Source organism: Stegodyphus dumicola, chromosome 9, assembly GCF_044657685.1.
Source record: "Stegodyphus dumicola isolate Sdum_Otavi_A_Nest chromosome 9, ASM4465768v1".
Lineage (NCBI taxonomy): Eukaryota > Metazoa > Arthropoda > Arachnida > Araneae > Eresidae > Stegodyphus > Stegodyphus dumicola.
The window spans coordinates 28,353,217-28,370,324 of NC_140776.1; the positions used below are offsets into that span (position 1 = coordinate 28,353,217).

Here is a 17,108-nt window from a genome sequence, read left to right on the forward strand (position 1 = left end):
ATGAGCACAGTTTTAATAATAATATTGTATTTTATACTTTGTAACTATTTCCTGTCATCATTTAGTACAGAAGTATTTGTTGTGTTAAATTTTGCAAATCTGATAGTTCTCTCAACTAATTTTTTGTGCGTCCCAGTATGGAAGATGGACATCCATAGTAAATATATATGCCATGATTCATTAAGCCTGTAAGTTTGCATTAATGCTTTCATTAAATTCTTAAACTTTATCTTAGTGTAACATCAGAATGCAAAAATAATTCATGTGTGCCATTGAAAGATGCATATAACAGAAATCTCTTTCCACATATTGGTTTTACTGTAAAGTGTGTTTAAAAGTTTTAATAAAATTTTTATTTTCTTGTTGAGTATGCAGGTGCTAAATTATCTGTTTCATCTCTTAGAATTCAGTATTTAAAACTACATGAGTTTTCATTATAACATTTTTTAAATATTTTTTCTTTTAGCTCACATTAGCTACTGATCTTCCATCAGAAGAAAAATCAGCTATGACTAACACACTTGCTCAAGGTGTTTGGCAAGCACAACAAAATCTCCGCCCAGCAATCCCACCTATGAATCCGTGGTCAGTTCCCATGGAAAATTCCTATGATCCAAGTCTCAGAAAACTTCCTGGCCTTAATTTCCCTTTATCAAATGGAGACTTACATGACCCATCTGTGCAAAGACCCCACATTTCTACTCAGCCTGACGTTATTAATACGATGGCACTCCTCGAACAATATTCTGATAAACTTCTGAGTCTTGTTGAGCAGAAAATATCAAGTAGTCATGAAAAGCCAAAAAATTAAATTTTTAATTGTGTTGTATAGAGAATGTATGGGGTATGAGTGTTTTGTGTATTTAGTATACTTGCACTATGAATGTTTTTTCATTTTATATTTTAAGTTCAAACTAAAATTCATTTTAGTGGGAAAAAAACTACATACATTCCAAATATATAATATTTTTTTAAAGCCAGAAAGTAAAACTATAAATATAAGTTTATACTCAAACTTTAAATGCTGTTCTTTTTCTTCACCCCCCCCTTGAGTTCTTTTGAGTCGAAACATGTAATTTCTGTATAACTTGAATGTTTCAGATTAATTTTGCTTTTTTATATCATACGCAGTTTTAGACAGAGTTCAACAAATAAGCACGAATTGTTTAAAAAGTGACTTAAGCAACTTTTTATTAAGTATTAAATGTATTGCATTTTTAAATATTAGGAAGAGACCATACTTTTATTTTTAGAAATTATTTTAATATTTTCTTTTCCATTAGTTTTAATGAGAACTCTCCAGAATATTTAATTATTGATGAAGTTGTAAAATGTGCTAAATTTAGCAAGTATTATAATTTAAAGTACTGTAACCTGTGTGTTAAAGGAAAATATTAAAAATAAGAGAAGTTTCTCCATCCAGGGGAAAGATTCATAAGTTATTAATTATAAAAGCAGTTTTTCATCAAAATTGTAAATTTATTTTTAATTTCCATTAAAAATGTTTTATGGACCACATTTTTTTTTTTTTTTTTTTTTTTTGCTGCTTCAGTAGATAAGCATTTGCTTTTAAATATTCTTTTATTCATGATGTATTATGTATAAAATAACATACAATTCATGAAACATATATTTAAAAAGGAAAAAAAGAAACAGTAAATTGAATGTTTTTCCTATTTAAGAAAGTACAGTATGTGCATCATAAAAACTGCTTTTAATACTATCTTCATGCTGTATTGTATATAGGGGAAATAGATCAGGTATCATGAGGGTAAAAGGCAAAACTATTTTAATATTTGTATTTCATTTCTATTTTCCCATTCATTAGTTTTATTTTTTAATTGAAACAATAAAATAATGATTTACAGAATTTTTTTTTTAATTTCAAAAACTACTTTTAAAAACCGGGAAGGGGAGGAAAGCAGTTGGCTCTTGCAGCAAAAATGGTATTTGTAAACTTTTAAGAATGGTTGCAGTTCAGTTTTTGGGTTCTGTTCTTATAGACAATATTCAGCATTGGTTCTTCAAGTGAAGAACATTACTGTTTTATTTATTCTATTTTAGAAAATATTTTAATAATTAAGTAAAGTAAACCAGTTCAGATGGGAAAATTCAGACCTGCTTATAGTACTACATTCTACTGAAATGTTTAAATGCACTTTGCGTATTATACTCTTATACCAAATAGCTCTAGTCAAAATGTGTATTATAAATACCAGTGAAATAAAATTAGTAGTACAGTTATATTTTATTTCATAATAAAGATACATACTGTCAATACAATTTATTGAAATCCAGTATTAAGCTTTAATAGCATGCATTAGTGAAAATTAATTTTAACCATCATCTACTCTTTGAAAATTTTCGCAAATGGCATTATTCATTAATCATCTTTATGCCTCATTAATATATTTTTTTTATTCTTTCTTATGATTTTTATGTTCCTTATATTGTATGTTATGAATATGTTAAATAGCTTTTAGTGTATTTCAAAATATATGCGTAATGTGATTCTGTTTAAAGTCTCCCTCCCCTAAAACCATTTAGTGTAATTAATCAAGGGACCATTACTTTCCTTTACAGTAATTTATTATACCTGATATAATTACATCAAAAGCTATTGACCACATATCAGTTTTGCTTGGCTAAACATATGAATTGTAACATGAAGATTTCATTAAATGACTAATAAGATTTTAGTCCCTCTCTTTTATTTGCTGTTTATGATCATGAGAAAATTATAATGAACGTTTGCATTTTTTTAAATTAATGTAGTAATGCTATTGTACGCAGCAAGCAAATTATTTCTAACTGAAATTTCTATCAAGTATAGTTTATTTTTGCAAATATTACTCCAGTATTTTTTTAACATATTGCATATCAAAATGAAAATGAAAATAATGTATAATTATTAGATCTTTTATTTCAGTATTTTGTTACCAAAATAGGCAAGTTGTAAGATTATATTGCTTCTGAAGTATTATTTTGTGTGAGTGCACCATGTGTAATTCATGTAAATATTTGTGAAAAAAACTGATGTATACATAATACAAGTGTCTTCCACTGTTTGAAAGCAGTGAATAAAAATTTTTAAGATTTTAAATTATTTGCTATTATTTGTTGACAGACTGGATTTACTTATAACATACAAAACATTTGGCACTCATAAATTCTTAACATAATGTAAAGACAAATTTAGTTACATGTTTGTAGACTTCTCCAACATCTAGAATTGCTTTGGGGAAGTTTACCTGAAATATAAAATAATATAATTTCTATGGGGGGTGAAGGAGAAAGAGGGGAAAAAAAACCATTAAACAAAGCAGTTTAGGAATATTTTTTTATACTGTGAAATAACTGAATATATATATTTTTCTAATATTATTCATGAATTAAATAAATTTTTATAATTTTTGTAGCATATTGAAAAAATTAAAAGGGTGCCAAATATATATTTTTTAATTACTTGTAATTGCATACATTATGCATGCCTCCTTTAGATTCCCTGCTTTCACATTTTGCTATTGTCAACAGTATCTTATCTAGTAGAAAGCACTTTTTTGGAGGAAGGACAGAAGAGGCCATAACCAGTCACTCCTATACACTGATATGAAGTAATGAGACTACCCCTTGATACTCAAAAAATCCAATCATTTACTACTCAGTGTTTTAGATTTAGCTTAATTTGTGGATAAACAGATTAGCATCATAAATATAGATATACATTTTCCCCCTCTACAGTATTTTAGAATATTAATAATGTGAAATATTTCTTTTTTAAATGACTTATTGTTAGAATAAAATGCTTATTACTTTTCATGTGCTCAAAATAATTTTAAATTGATCGAGAGTTCACAAAAATTAAAAATTTTTTAGCATCAGAGATGCTATTAATCTCAAATGCACTTTTTGTCTAAATCACTTTTCAAATTATTGCCACCATATATTGTCACCAAATTAAATAACAATGAATCTGTATGCGTATGTATGTTCGTTCCTAAAATTATGGCACGTAGAACCACCAAATTTTGAATGCATATAATCCTCTACTCAAACATGTGCACCTGGAAGCTCAAATTTTGAATTTTTTATTTACTTATTTTATACAAATTTAATGAATTTTGACTAACAAACTTGGCAATTGTGGCAACACTTCAAAATAAACATTTTTATCTCCAGCACACGAGACTGCTGCCATTCAGAAAAATAAGATATTTATCTTTCAGTTTTAATTAACAAATTTGGCTATTAGAAAGCAATATATTGATTGCTACTGCTGGAAATAAAATACTTCTATCTTCCACGGGCCAGGATGTTGCCATTCAGTAAAATCTAATATATTTAACACTTTACTGACTGCAAGCGGTTCAAGAGCAAATGCACGTCCGACCGGCTGCTCAGCCGCAGATTCTCCCTGTTCTGAATAACTGTCAGGACAATCTGATAAATCGTCTAAATAAAACTCTCCAGTGCCATGTTTTTCGCTCATTGTAAACAGTAATTTTTTTAAAAACGGTATGAAAATGTGGGAGTTTACGAAGCAAAGCTCTTAACTCAAGTGAGCAATGTACCTCAATACTAATAATAAAATGCAGATGATATAGCAAATTGTAATTGTTTATTGCCATGGCTACCGGCTGATAAGCTATTTTTAGATAGCCTATTAATCGTTTTTTTCTCTGGGCTATCGGTTGATAGGAAAGCCGATTAATATGCTATCGGTCAGCAGGTGTTGGGGAAAAAGAGCCGATTAATAGGCTATCGTTCAGTAAACGTTGTTGAAAGAAAGGCCGATTAATAGGTTATCAGTCGGTAGGCGTTTGCGATAAAACGTCAATTAATAGGCTGTCAGTCGGTATGCGTTGGCGATAAAAAGCCGATTGGTCGGTAAAGTGTTAATATGGAAAGTTCTAGAATAACAAACTAAGCGATTTAAAAGCAATAAACAGAGTTCTTAAGAATATTTTTTATACTTTTTAATTTGATTTAAATAAATGTATTAACTCATGAGATATCTAATTAGAAAATTTAAATATTTTTATGAAATTGCACTACCTGGACTTAATGAAATCATCATATATTTTTCTTTTCTATGACAAGTACTTAAGGCCAAGTACTGTAGCCATGCAAGTGGCTAGTTTTTAAAGAAATGATATAGGGAATATATAAAAGAAAAGTCTGGCAACACTTAACTCTATCCAGAATTCTAAAAATATGTCATTTTAAAATGTTTTGTGATTTTGCTGTTGAATTTTATATGATGTAAGTACAAAAATGTAATATTCAAAAGTTAACAGTAAAAAGACAAGAAAAGTTTTGCAAGCATTCTTACTAAGAAAACTGAATTTTGATATAATAAACTGAGAAAAAAAAGATTCATATTTTCTTTAGCCCAAACAGGCTATTAGTCTGAATACAGATTTTGCATTGTTCCATTTTTCATTTGAGTCTGTTGCCATTCGAAAAAATGTAAAATATTATTCTATTATTAACTAACAAACTAATTTTTCTACTTTTTAATGTGACTTTATAAATAAAATGCATTTAATTTATGATTTATCTAATTAAAAATATTCAATATTTTTAGAAAATTATTTTATGTATTTTTCAGTTTTTAAATATACAGAAGATATGTAATGTTTCCATGTTAGTTCTAAATGCATGTTAATTTAATATCCTATAAAATATTTTGCTATTCAACCTGGGCCATCACTATTGATAATCTCTACTCATAAACCATATAACTTTAAAACAGTCCTTTCAGGTAATAGTTAAATATTAACCATTTCAGATTTTTTTTAAATTTCTAATTTTTCTTTTGATCAAAGAAGTTATGTGACTATTAGTCCTGATTTTATACTGTATGATTAATTTTGAGTCACATCGGAGCAGATTATATCTTGGTGAGCGAACTTTTATTTTGGATTCTAATTCTATTCTTTGAATATGGAATAATGATTTATTACATCAAAAACTGTGATATTATCTATTTCTATAACTTCTCCTTGGCAGGCATAAATTAAGAACTTGCTTGCTTTGAATCTTGCATTATTTTCAGAAACTAAAACTGTCCGATGATGTTTGTAAGACATTGTATGTAATTACATAATCATTAGAAACAAAAATTAGACTTTAATATATACATACATGATTTATGGCATCAGGAAAATTCTGTGTTTCAAGGCATACTGCTCCATGTTTCTTGTAACACTTTTTATGTTTACCAATTAATGAAGCATCTTCAGGCAAATAATTAGCTGTATAAATTTGAACACCAGGCTGGGTACTAAAAACTTCCATTAAACGCCCACTTGTAACATGAGAAATACTAGGGAAGGAAATGTTAGCATAAAATTGCATGCACGATAGCATAAAATTGCATAACAACAGAAAGTTCTAGCTAAATGCAAACAAATGAAATATAAATGATTATCCATAAAAATTTAACTATTCACACTTTTCTTTTTTTCCAATAATACCTGTAAGGGATTTAAATCTACAGATGTAGATATACAATGGTGGCCAAAATTGTGGACACTTTTTGTAAATTTTTATGTTTTTGAACTTTGTATTCTTGTAGAAAATGTTACGTTTCGCAAAATGCAAACTTGTACATATCATTTTAAAGAGAATTTACTACTGAATTCAATACAAACACAAAATTCAATTATTTGCAATAAAAAAAGGTTATATGTACTTTAATATAAATAAAAAACACAGTTATGAAGTGGTTTGTAATGTCTAGCTTTCTTGGCCAATCACTGTTCTTGTTCTGAGAACCAATCAAATGTTAGTAACTGCCAGTAGAAGTTGACATCATGTTTACACTTGAAACAATTCATTATTTTGCTTTGTTCTGTAGAAGGAGGGCCTGTTTCTTATACACTGCAATTACAAGTAGGAATTTTTGTAAAAATTTTTAATATTTAGTCAAGAAGCAATGACATCCAATAAAAGAGTAGATTGGACACTTAGAAAGAGATGTAATATTATTGTGTTATGAGAAAGTGGTCTTTCCTATGCTGAAATTGCAAGACAGGTGGGTGGTTCAGTGACTACATCTGGAGTCCGAAAGTTTTGTTTACGATATCAGGAGACAAATTCAATAAAAAACAAAGAAGGCCGAAAAAGGTGCACCACATCTATTGATGACAGAAGAATAAAAAGACTATGTTTCCAAGATAGAAAAATGTCATCAGCGGCCATCAGAAGTGATCTGAATGATGCTGGTGTTTCTGTCAGTTCAAGAACTATCAGAAGATTAACACATGTTGGACTGAGATGTAAAATTCCACGAAAAAAGCCTTATCTTAATTTTCAGCAACGAAAAAAAGACTACAGTGGGCAAAGGAACACATTAATTGGACAGATGATCAGTGGTCACAAGTTATATGGAGTGATGAAACTAAGATATCGTTATTCGGTAGTGATAGGCGAAAATATGTAAGACATAGAATAAGAGAAGAGCTACATCCTGACTGCATTCAAGCAACTGTGAAGAACCCAGTTAGTGTTATGATTTGGTTATGCATGTCAGCAGATGGTATTGGTAGCCTTCATATCATCAATGGGACACTGAATGCCAGAAAATACATTGGCACTATTCTAGAACTAAAACTTCTACCTTCCATCAGAGATCTCTTTCCCAACAATGCTTTGTTTATTTTTCAGCAGGATTCTGCTCCTTGCCACACGGCCAAAATATCGAAAGAGTGGTTTCGTACAAAGAGCATTAAATTGTTGTCATGGCGAGGAAACAGTCTTGACCTCAATCCTATCAAAAATTTGTGGCACCGTTTGAAAACTCTTGTCCGAATGAGGCGCCCATGAAATAAAAGGGAACTAATTGAGGCTATAATTGTTTCCTGGCATCACGTAATAATAAAAGAAGAGCTTAAAACTCTTGTCAGCTCAATGAAACATCGATGTGAAGCTGTAATCAAAAATAAAGGATACCCTACTAAGTACTGATAACTCATTGCAATCATCACTATCTAATGTATATCGATAACTATCGTTTAACTTTTTTTGTATTGCAAATAATTAACTCATTGCAATCATCACTATCTAATGTATATCGATAACTATTATTGTTTAACTTTTTTTGTATTGCAAGTAATTGAATTTTGTGTTTTGTAGTGAATTCAGTAATAAATTCTCTTTAAAATGATATATACAAGTTTGTATTTTGTGAAACGTAATGTTTTCTATAAGCATACAAAGTTCAAAAACATAAAAATTTCCAAAAGTGTCCACAAGTTTAGCCATCACTGTAAAAATTTAACTAATATTCCTGTACCTATATGTAAGGCAAACTCATTTAAACTTAATTTTCTCATTAGGTTATACCTCTTTACTTTGTTATTTCAACATTTAATACATCTAAATCTAATGTATTAAATAAATTTTAAATATTAAATATTTTTAAAGACTTTTAAAATCATGAAATTTTAAATATGTCATGTTTTTTAATACACTCAGGATATTTGATTTGAATTTATATTTCTATTTAATTTCCTTACGGCAGGGATTCCCAATCGTATGCCCGCAGGCACCATGGCGTCTGCTGTTCATTAACTTTTGCCTGCCACTGTGCAATCACTGTAAAAGTGTTTTAGTTTTCAGGAAAATTCTATGTGAAAGTTTTCTTGTTTTTAATGAAATAGAAATGTGTCTAACACAGATACCAGCACAAAGGGATCTTTTTTTATGTGCATGTATTATTAACTCTATCCAACTATAAATTTACCTTGAGAAAGTAAATGGTGCCCACCATCAAATAGATGTTCTAGATGTACTCTTAGGGACTGGAAACCCTTGTCATAGAATATAAACATTAAAAAGTATGGTTACTATCTAAATGTAATCTACAAAATTAGATATCAATGTCCAATAAGTTTTTTTTTTTTTTTTTTTTTTTCAATTTCCAACAAAGAATTTTGAGCTTACTGTCTGTTTTATATATATGCATTATAAATGCAGCTTTCTCTTTTTTTTTTTCCCTTGTATTTTTCAGATCCTGAGTGGTCTCAGACTGGTGGCCCATGAATACATTTCAGTTATGTATTTGTTGCAAAGATATCAAAATTTGAATTATTTGGAGTCTGAGTTCACATTGTTTCATTAAAAACTAATGCACCATTAAATCTACAAACTGAGCTAATTAATTTGCAGTGTGATACAAATTTTATTCAAAGATCTGAAGATACAGATTTGATTAACTTTTATTCGTACTTATCAAAAAATAAGTATGCTTAGTTATGAATTTTCACACTAAGAAAATTTGTTTTTTTGAGGAATATATATATAAACACACACCCCCAGTTTAAACTTAATGAGAAAATATCCAGTTGATGAGCATCTACAATTCATGCTAAGAAAATTTCTAGAAAGTTTTCTCAACTACATGGACAAACAAATTTTGAATTTATATACAAAATTTATAATTATTTATATACAAACTTATGTTTTAATTTATGTGCCAAAAATAATAAACAAGAGAAAGAAACTATGTCGTCATTATTTATTCTCAAATTTTGTCCACTACTCTCTCTCAAAACTTAGAAAGTTTTCATAATTTGTTTATTTTAAAGTAAAGTAAGTTATTTAATGATTAATTAAACATGTTAGAATTATTTTAAAGGAATGTCAGTCTGAAAACTGAATATTTATCTGTCAATATATTTGAATTACAAATTGTAACCAACAAAAATGTCTTGCAGTTACCAAACTTCAGATTTTAGACAGAAAATGAATAAAAATCTGATTTTTTTTCCTTTGTGTTTTTATTACTGTACTATGCCTATTACTGTAATCTCTAATCTGGACGTCCATTATCCGGAATGATCTATAATCCGGACCTCAAAGCCACAAACTTACACATGCGCATAATGCATTTACGCATTCGTGTAAAGCTTTTACGCATGTACATAAAGCCAGTAAAGCGTTTACACATGCGCGCTTCCGATAGTGAAGAAAGTAACAGAGAATGTTATTGAAAACAAAAAAATTTCGACTGACAAGTTAGTCGGTATTCTCGACACAGCAATTACAGGACTTGAACGGTGGAACTTTGTAACTGAACAAGAAATTATGTCTGTTTGTAGAATTAAAGAGAAAGTATTAGCACAAAAAACAAAGCAGCTTAAACAACTTGCATTGAAAGAAATGTTTAATAAAGTAAACAAATAAATATTAAGCTTTTTTTTTTTTTGTAAATTTTGATACCCTTTAGATCATAATTATTCTTTAATTCATAAATTACGGTTTCATATTTTTAATTGTAAAATTTCTGCATGCCATCTTACCAGATTTAAATTGATTATCTATAATCCGGAAAAACTCCTAATCTGGAATTGCCGAAGTCCCGACGAGTCCGGATTACAGACTTTGTACTGTATTAATGTATGTTTTGATAAATATGTAAGTGAGATTTAAAATTTAATTAAAATAATTTTTATTTTGTTGATTAAAAATTTTTCATTTTGTTAAAAAAAATTTCTGGGATGTCAGCTGTTTTCAGATCATGTGTTCGACCCATATGCAATTTGAGCTTGTGACATATGATCTAATATATTAAAATGTCAGCCATTTTCAGATAACTTTAAAAACATTTAAAATTTCAGCATTTAGTCGCATAGGACTGCTGAAATGTAAAGAGAAACAGATTATTGATCCTGAATATATTTTTAGTGTGTATAATATTATATGCTTTTGATTATGAAAAGAAATGTTACTTTGTATGTAGAAAATAGCTTTTTTGACCAAATACAAAAAATTTAAAACTCAATCACTGATACTTTACATTACAGAAATTTAAAAGAAACATGAGACTAAGTTAAAAGATCATTAAAAAAATATCCTTCCAATCCATTTTTTTATTGTTTCATTTTCAACTAAGTGGATTTATGGACTTTTTAAATGTTTCACTTCACTCAATGATTTTGCTTACACTTTTAAAATTTATTTCTTTATATACAAGTAAATAATATTTTACATAACTTTATGCAAGCACTGAATGATATTTGTGCATTTAAAGTTAGTAAATAAATGATGTTTTTGCAAAAATGTATTGTTACGAATTTTGCATATATGTAAATAATTTTAGTGAAACTGTATGTAAACTAAAGTACCTCTTGCATAACATAAAATCACAAGCCCTCAAGAGGATTAATTCTCTCTGGAAAAGCAAGGTTATGTGGGTATGTCCATTTAATACTGAATTAAATGGCTAGCCACCAAGCTGGCAATAATTTTGGCGATTCATATTTGCTGCCAAGTTTGGCAAGAAACTGCGTTATTCGACGATATTTTGTCCTATCCCTAACTGTGTAACTGTGTATGCTTTCCAGCAGTTTTGAGAAACTGAAGGTTACTAGAGATATCTCTGTGTTCGATGGGAAAACTATATATATAAGACTGAAGACAGCATTAGTTTCATTTGGAGTTTAACTCAGAGTACTGTGGGATTACTGTGTCAGTAATGCATTTTAGGATTTTTATAGTCTTTGTTTAATGTTCTTAGTAGTTTAAAGGGATAACTACTGATCATGCTCTGCAATATGACGAGCAGTATGACTACTTTTGTTTAAAGTTCCAGAACTGTAATTTTTTTTGGGGGGGAAAGGGGAATAAATTTCATCAAGCTGTCACTCAATTTTGTGTGCATGCATTCTGTTACAAACTTGTACATATGTAAGAATATCATAATATGGCTATTTTAACATCAAGATTCCAGTATTTTATTGTGAAATCATGGAAATTCCAACATATATATGCATTAAGCATGATAAATAAGTAAAAGATATATATATATATTCTTTTATTTAATATTATAATTTGAATAAAATGTTTAATACCTTGCAACTTTTCTCATACTGTTTACATTTCCATTAATGCAAAAGTTATGATCTAAACCATTTTCTAATAAATTTAGAATTGAACCAATTCTCCTTGGTTTTCTTAGATCAAAAGCTGTTGAAGCCACAGAAACAATATCACCTGAAATAATTTATTGGAAAATTAAAAACAATCATGACATTAAAGATAAATATATTTTGACACCACTGACACCAATTTTTAAAAACTGGATCACCTTTTCTAACCTGTTGGAATTGATGTCTCATCCACTGGAGTATAGTAGTCTGCATTAACTTCAATCACATGATCATGGATTGTTCCACTTCCCTTCAACACAAAAAAATACTAATTTAACAAAAATAAAAATACATCACATTTTTTATTTAAATTCTTAATTCATATGAAAAATCTGCTGGTCTTTCTATAAGAAGCTGATCTGTTGGAATTGCTTTGTTATGGTGTAATTTTTTTTTTTTTTTTTTTTTTTTTTTTTTTTTTTTATGTGCTGACCAGTTTAAATTGTGTGTTAAGGTATTTTTATTTTAAATGAAAATTGTTTGAATTAGTGTAGCAAGAATTCTTTTGGTAGTGATCAGTCATTCAGTTCTTATTCTTAGCATTCTCACAGCAGAGGATAGGACAGTCGAACAACGCGGTATGTTTTTTAGAACATCTGGAGAGTAAATGGAGGAAGGAATTACAATGATCAGAAACAGCTGTGTACTGGGACGGGGTAAAAGAACATACCCGAAGATTTTTTTCGTTTCTTTTCATGCTTAATTTCTTTTCATCCTAAAAGAGAAAAAAAATGATTCCATCTAAACCAAATCCTTTGAAAAGAATGCTTAAATTTTTTTTCATCATAAAAGAGAAAAAAATTATTCCATCTAAACAAAATTCTGAGAAAAGAATAGAAATGTCTAAGCTGTCCCTGAAAATGTGCCACTAGATCAGTGTTTGCAATAAATTCTATAAAAAAAAGGAAGGAGTTCTTTGAGTTCTATATATGAGTTCCTTGAATGTTTATAGTCGACAGGTTCATCCTTCTCTTCACTTTTCCTGCCTCTAGGAAGCATTCTTTTCTTTCGGAACGTCATGCATAATCTGCCTAAACTGGTCTTCTGAAAGTGCATATCTCAGCGTATCGTCCTTTTGCGGAGATGAATCGCTCAGGAGCTTGGCTTTTGTAAATGAACAGTCAGGAAATCTGGGTTTATATGTTTTCTTTTACTCAGATTATTAAGTTTATAATTTCATAACTTTAAATTAGCTTAAATCTTTGAAAAAAATTCCAAACGTCAATTTTAAGCAGAAAGGTGTACATTAAATAAAAGTGAAGAAGTCGAAAGTCATCTATCTAAACTGGAAACGGAAATACAAGTACAGAACTCAAGAATTACTATTCTTCAGAAATTACCCAAACTGATATAAAAACGACACTGCAATTTGAAATATGACATATAAAATCACTTCAATCGTAAGCTGATGAAAAAAAAACTAATATTCAGGGAAAATTTTAAATGCCAGCAACCCACATATGTGTTTTCCAAGCTCTTCATTTGGTAATGGCCCAAGGTCCGTACAGTGAAACCATTACCAAGGTCCTTTCACTGTACTAACCTTGGTAATTACCGACCAGCCGCCGAGCTGTAAAGTCGTAGTTCACTCGTAGCTTAACACTCGTAGTTCCTTTCGAATCTCGCGAACGGGCTGGCTGCATGGGCGTTTTCGTGGTTTTTCCTATGTGTAATGTGTATACGAGTCAGTCCTCCACAAAGGCATCCCACCCCCTTGGCAGATAGTCCTAGTGTGCTTTGCCGGAATTAAATAAACCAAACCATTTGGTAATGAAAAAGTGCAGAGGAAATTTTGATATAATTTATTGTTAGATTAGCCATGCCTTACTTATCCCAAAACTCAAGATGGAATTTACTGTAAATATTGTGTAGTTTTTGCGTAGGAATGAGCGGGCAAATCCAACTGTCAACCATTAGGACAATCTGTTAATCAGCCCTTTCGGTCCTGGCGCAAATTGACTGAAAAACTGCAAGAACATCAAGAGGGGGGAAAAAAAAAAATGCACATTCTTTGTTGACTGCTTACCAGTTTAAGGAACATTATACCAAGCCGTAATATATATTACTGATACTGCCATGATTCGAAAGGGAAAAGAAAACAGAAAAAAAACTTAGTCCTTTTAATTAAAGCAGCAAATTTTTGTGGCAGAAATGGACTTCTTTTAAGAGATCATCATGATTACGGCCAAAATAACAGAACAGAAAAAAGAAAGGAACATAACCATTATGATGAGAACTTCCGTCAAGTGCATAAATTCGAAATTGATGCAGGAGATAAACTGCCGAAACAGCATTTTCTGCTAGTAATGTGTTGTGTATATCGTCTATACAAAAGGAAACTATACATAACTGCAAAGAAATAATTCTTAAAAAAATATTGAAGAAGTAAATCTAAGCAAATGTTTTTCTATAACAGCGGATCTTTGGTAGAACAAGTCTTGTTATGCATAAAATTTGTAGAAAGTGAGAACAACATATCGTTACTAGTTGAAAATATTTTACAGTTGGTACTAGTAATTTCAATACACGCCGAAGATCTAACAAAGGATTATAAAGATGATGCTACCATGTCTGGAACATTTTCTGTGTACAAGCCAAAACAAGATAAAAATTCCTGTTAGCACTATATGTACATTGCGCTTATCATTCTCTAAATTTCGCTACTTCATACAAATGCTAAATTAAAGATATTTGTAATTGCGTCTGAGTCGTTGAAAAACATTATTCGTTCAAGAATACTCTTAAAAGAAATAGTGTTTTGCAGTATAGTGTATTACAACTGTGCCTTTCTTCCAAGAAAGAAGGATTGAAGAAATGATCTCCTATGCTTTTGATAGAACGGCATTGCTGCATCCTTTGATTCATGCTCTTTAATTAATTTGAAATTGGCATGATAAATGTTTTCTGTTGCGGCCTACATTCATTTAAATTCATTGAGAAGTTCCAATTTTGTCATTACTTTTGATAGAAAATGTATTTTCTCTTAAGTTGCCCTTATCCAGGGTTTTGTAATCTAATACAGTGCTGCAGTTCAGTTGTACGATGATACTGTAAAAGAATATGAAATTATTCACAAAGCGACGGTTTTCAATTCTAATTATTTTTTAATCAGAACTTGTTTTAAAACAAACCATAGAATCAGTTTTTGATGCTGTAATTTTACATCTTAAAGAAAGATTCACAAAACACAAAGCAATTAATGAGTTCATTAAATATATTAATGATACCAGAGAATGACCTTATATGCAGATGAAAATAAATTTAAAATACTCAAAGAAACATATTCTTCAGAGTTTTAAGATTGTAGCACAGGTAGGCCTCCTACAACGCAGTAGATACACTCCTTGAAAATATCGCATTATAGGAAACACCAGCTTAATACAAGAACTGGGATTTCGCTCTAAGAAGAGAAAAAGTGCCTTTTATGGTGTAACATTTTCGTCATTTTTAAAATTTATGTGCATAAAAACATTTCATAAAAAACTCAAATAAAATTCAACATGTAAAAACTAAAAAGATTATGATTTCAAGTAAAAAAAAAAAAAACATAATCGTATACTCACAAATTTATTCTTCATCATCACTTATTATATAGCTAAGAGAAAAAAAAATGACCACATATTCAATAATTGGTTGCGCAAACTTTGTCCTGCAAAACAGTTGTAACTCACCTTGGCATGGATGCCACAAGTTCTTGGTAGATGATTGGAGACAGGTTATACCAAATGTCTAAGCAGCTGTCACGTAAGCCGACATGTTCCGACATAGTGGTGTTTGAGCTCTGAGCTGGTGCTCCATAACATCCCAAATGGCTCTATTATGTTACGATCCAGCAAGTTAGGTGGCCAAGACATTAATTGGAATGCATCCTTATGCTTCTCGAACCACTCCAACACAATTCAAGCCTTGTGACATGGGACATTATCCTTTTCAATTTAAGATTTTAAGATTTCATTTCCATTTGGGATGACAGACGCTATGTAAGGGAACAAATTATTCGCAATTATGTTCAGATAGCCTGCAGCTTTCATGGTCTGTTTTACTACAACTAAGCGTCCCAAGGTTGCCCAAAGCATATTACCACCATCACCAGCCTGTGTATGGCTTGCTGAACTAAGAGGGGGAGCAAGTGTTTGTCTGGAAGGTGGTGTAACCTAATATGACCATTGACATGATCAAAGAGAAATCGTGATTCATCCGACCAGGGAACTGTCTTCCACTTCCCGTGGTCCAGTCTCGATGTTCCCGAGCCCACTGTAGGTGTAGCTGAGAATGATGCTTGGTCAATAGAGGCACACGAGTGGGACATCTGCTGTGCAGTCCCATATCCAAGAATGTCTGCTGAATTTGTGTGTTCCAAAACACTTGCACTTGGACCTGCCTTGTATTGGACTGTCAGCTGATCCACTGTTTGGCGCCAATATTGCTGTACCAAGCGGGATGGATAGTCTCCAACATCCTATTTATTTGATGACGCGTGGACACCCGACACCTTGGTGTCTACTATTGGATTCATCATTATTTATCCACTTTACATAAATACAAACAACAACAGATCGTAAACAGCCTACTAGTCGTGCAGTTTGGTGATACTCGTTCCGAGTCTTCGGGCCATTACAAACTGCAGTCTATCGAATTTGCACAGATCAGCAGCCTTTCCCCATCAATCGTAAAAGTAAGAACAAGAATAATTCCTTACCTTTTTCGGCCCACCAGCGGCCGAGCGGTAAAGTCGCTGAACACTAGTTCGGTCCGAGATTCTAATCCCGCAAACTGGCTGGCTGCATGGGCGTTTTCGTGGTTTTCCCCATGTGTAATGTGCATACGAGTCAGTTTCCCTCAGAAAGTCCTCCACGAAGGCATCCCTCCCCTTAAGCAGATATCCCTAGTGTGCTTTGCCATAATTAAATAAACCAAACCAAACCTTACCTTCTTCAGAAGCAGTTAAATACCATTCTCACTTAAACACGTACCCTTCACGTCATCCAGATGAGTTAATTGAAAAATGTAGGGATGCTTATAATATTTTGGCTCATCAGTGTAGTTGTATGAGAACATTTGATGCCCTTATTTCAAAATCTGAGCTCGGTACTTCCAGTAGGTTTAGGTTTTAAAAAATCTATCATTAGAAATTGTTTGCTCTTTTCAAATCTTTATAAATTTCTTGATACA

General features: G+C 30.8%; 2 protein-coding genes across 6 annotated transcripts in view; one reads left to right on the plus strand and one right to left on the minus strand.

Moving 5' to 3' along the window:
• LOC118189300 (mitogen-activated protein kinase-binding protein 1-like) overlaps nt 1-3,103 on the plus strand; it is a 220,758-nt gene extending 217,655 nt beyond the window's left edge. For all 3 annotated transcript variants that reach the window (XM_085823312.1, XM_035359881.2, XM_035359882.2), the window contains one exon: nt 467-3,103. In XM_085823312.1, the coding sequence (XP_085679438.1) occupies nt 467-811 (345 nt within the window). In that variant the 3' untranslated portion in view covers nt 812-3,103. The remainder of the gene's footprint in view (nt 1-466) is intronic.
• LOC118189301 (galactose mutarotase-like) overlaps nt 1-17,108 on the minus strand; it is a 49,272-nt gene that overhangs the window by 21,201 nt on the left and 10,963 nt on the right. The window contains exons 4-7 of one of the 3 annotated variants that reach the window (XM_085823313.1): nt 12,105-12,186; nt 11,859-12,000; nt 6,148-6,328; nt 3,204-3,251 (exon numbers count right to left, since the gene is read on the minus strand). In XM_085823313.1, coding sequence (XP_085679439.1) covers nt 3,204-3,251; nt 6,148-6,328; nt 11,859-12,000; nt 12,105-12,186 — 453 coding nt within the window. Of the gene's footprint in view, nt 1-2,229; nt 3,252-6,147; nt 6,329-11,858; nt 12,001-12,104; nt 12,187-17,108 lie in introns of those variants that run through there. The other 2 variants (XM_035359883.2, XM_085823314.1) reach the window with 2 other exon arrangements.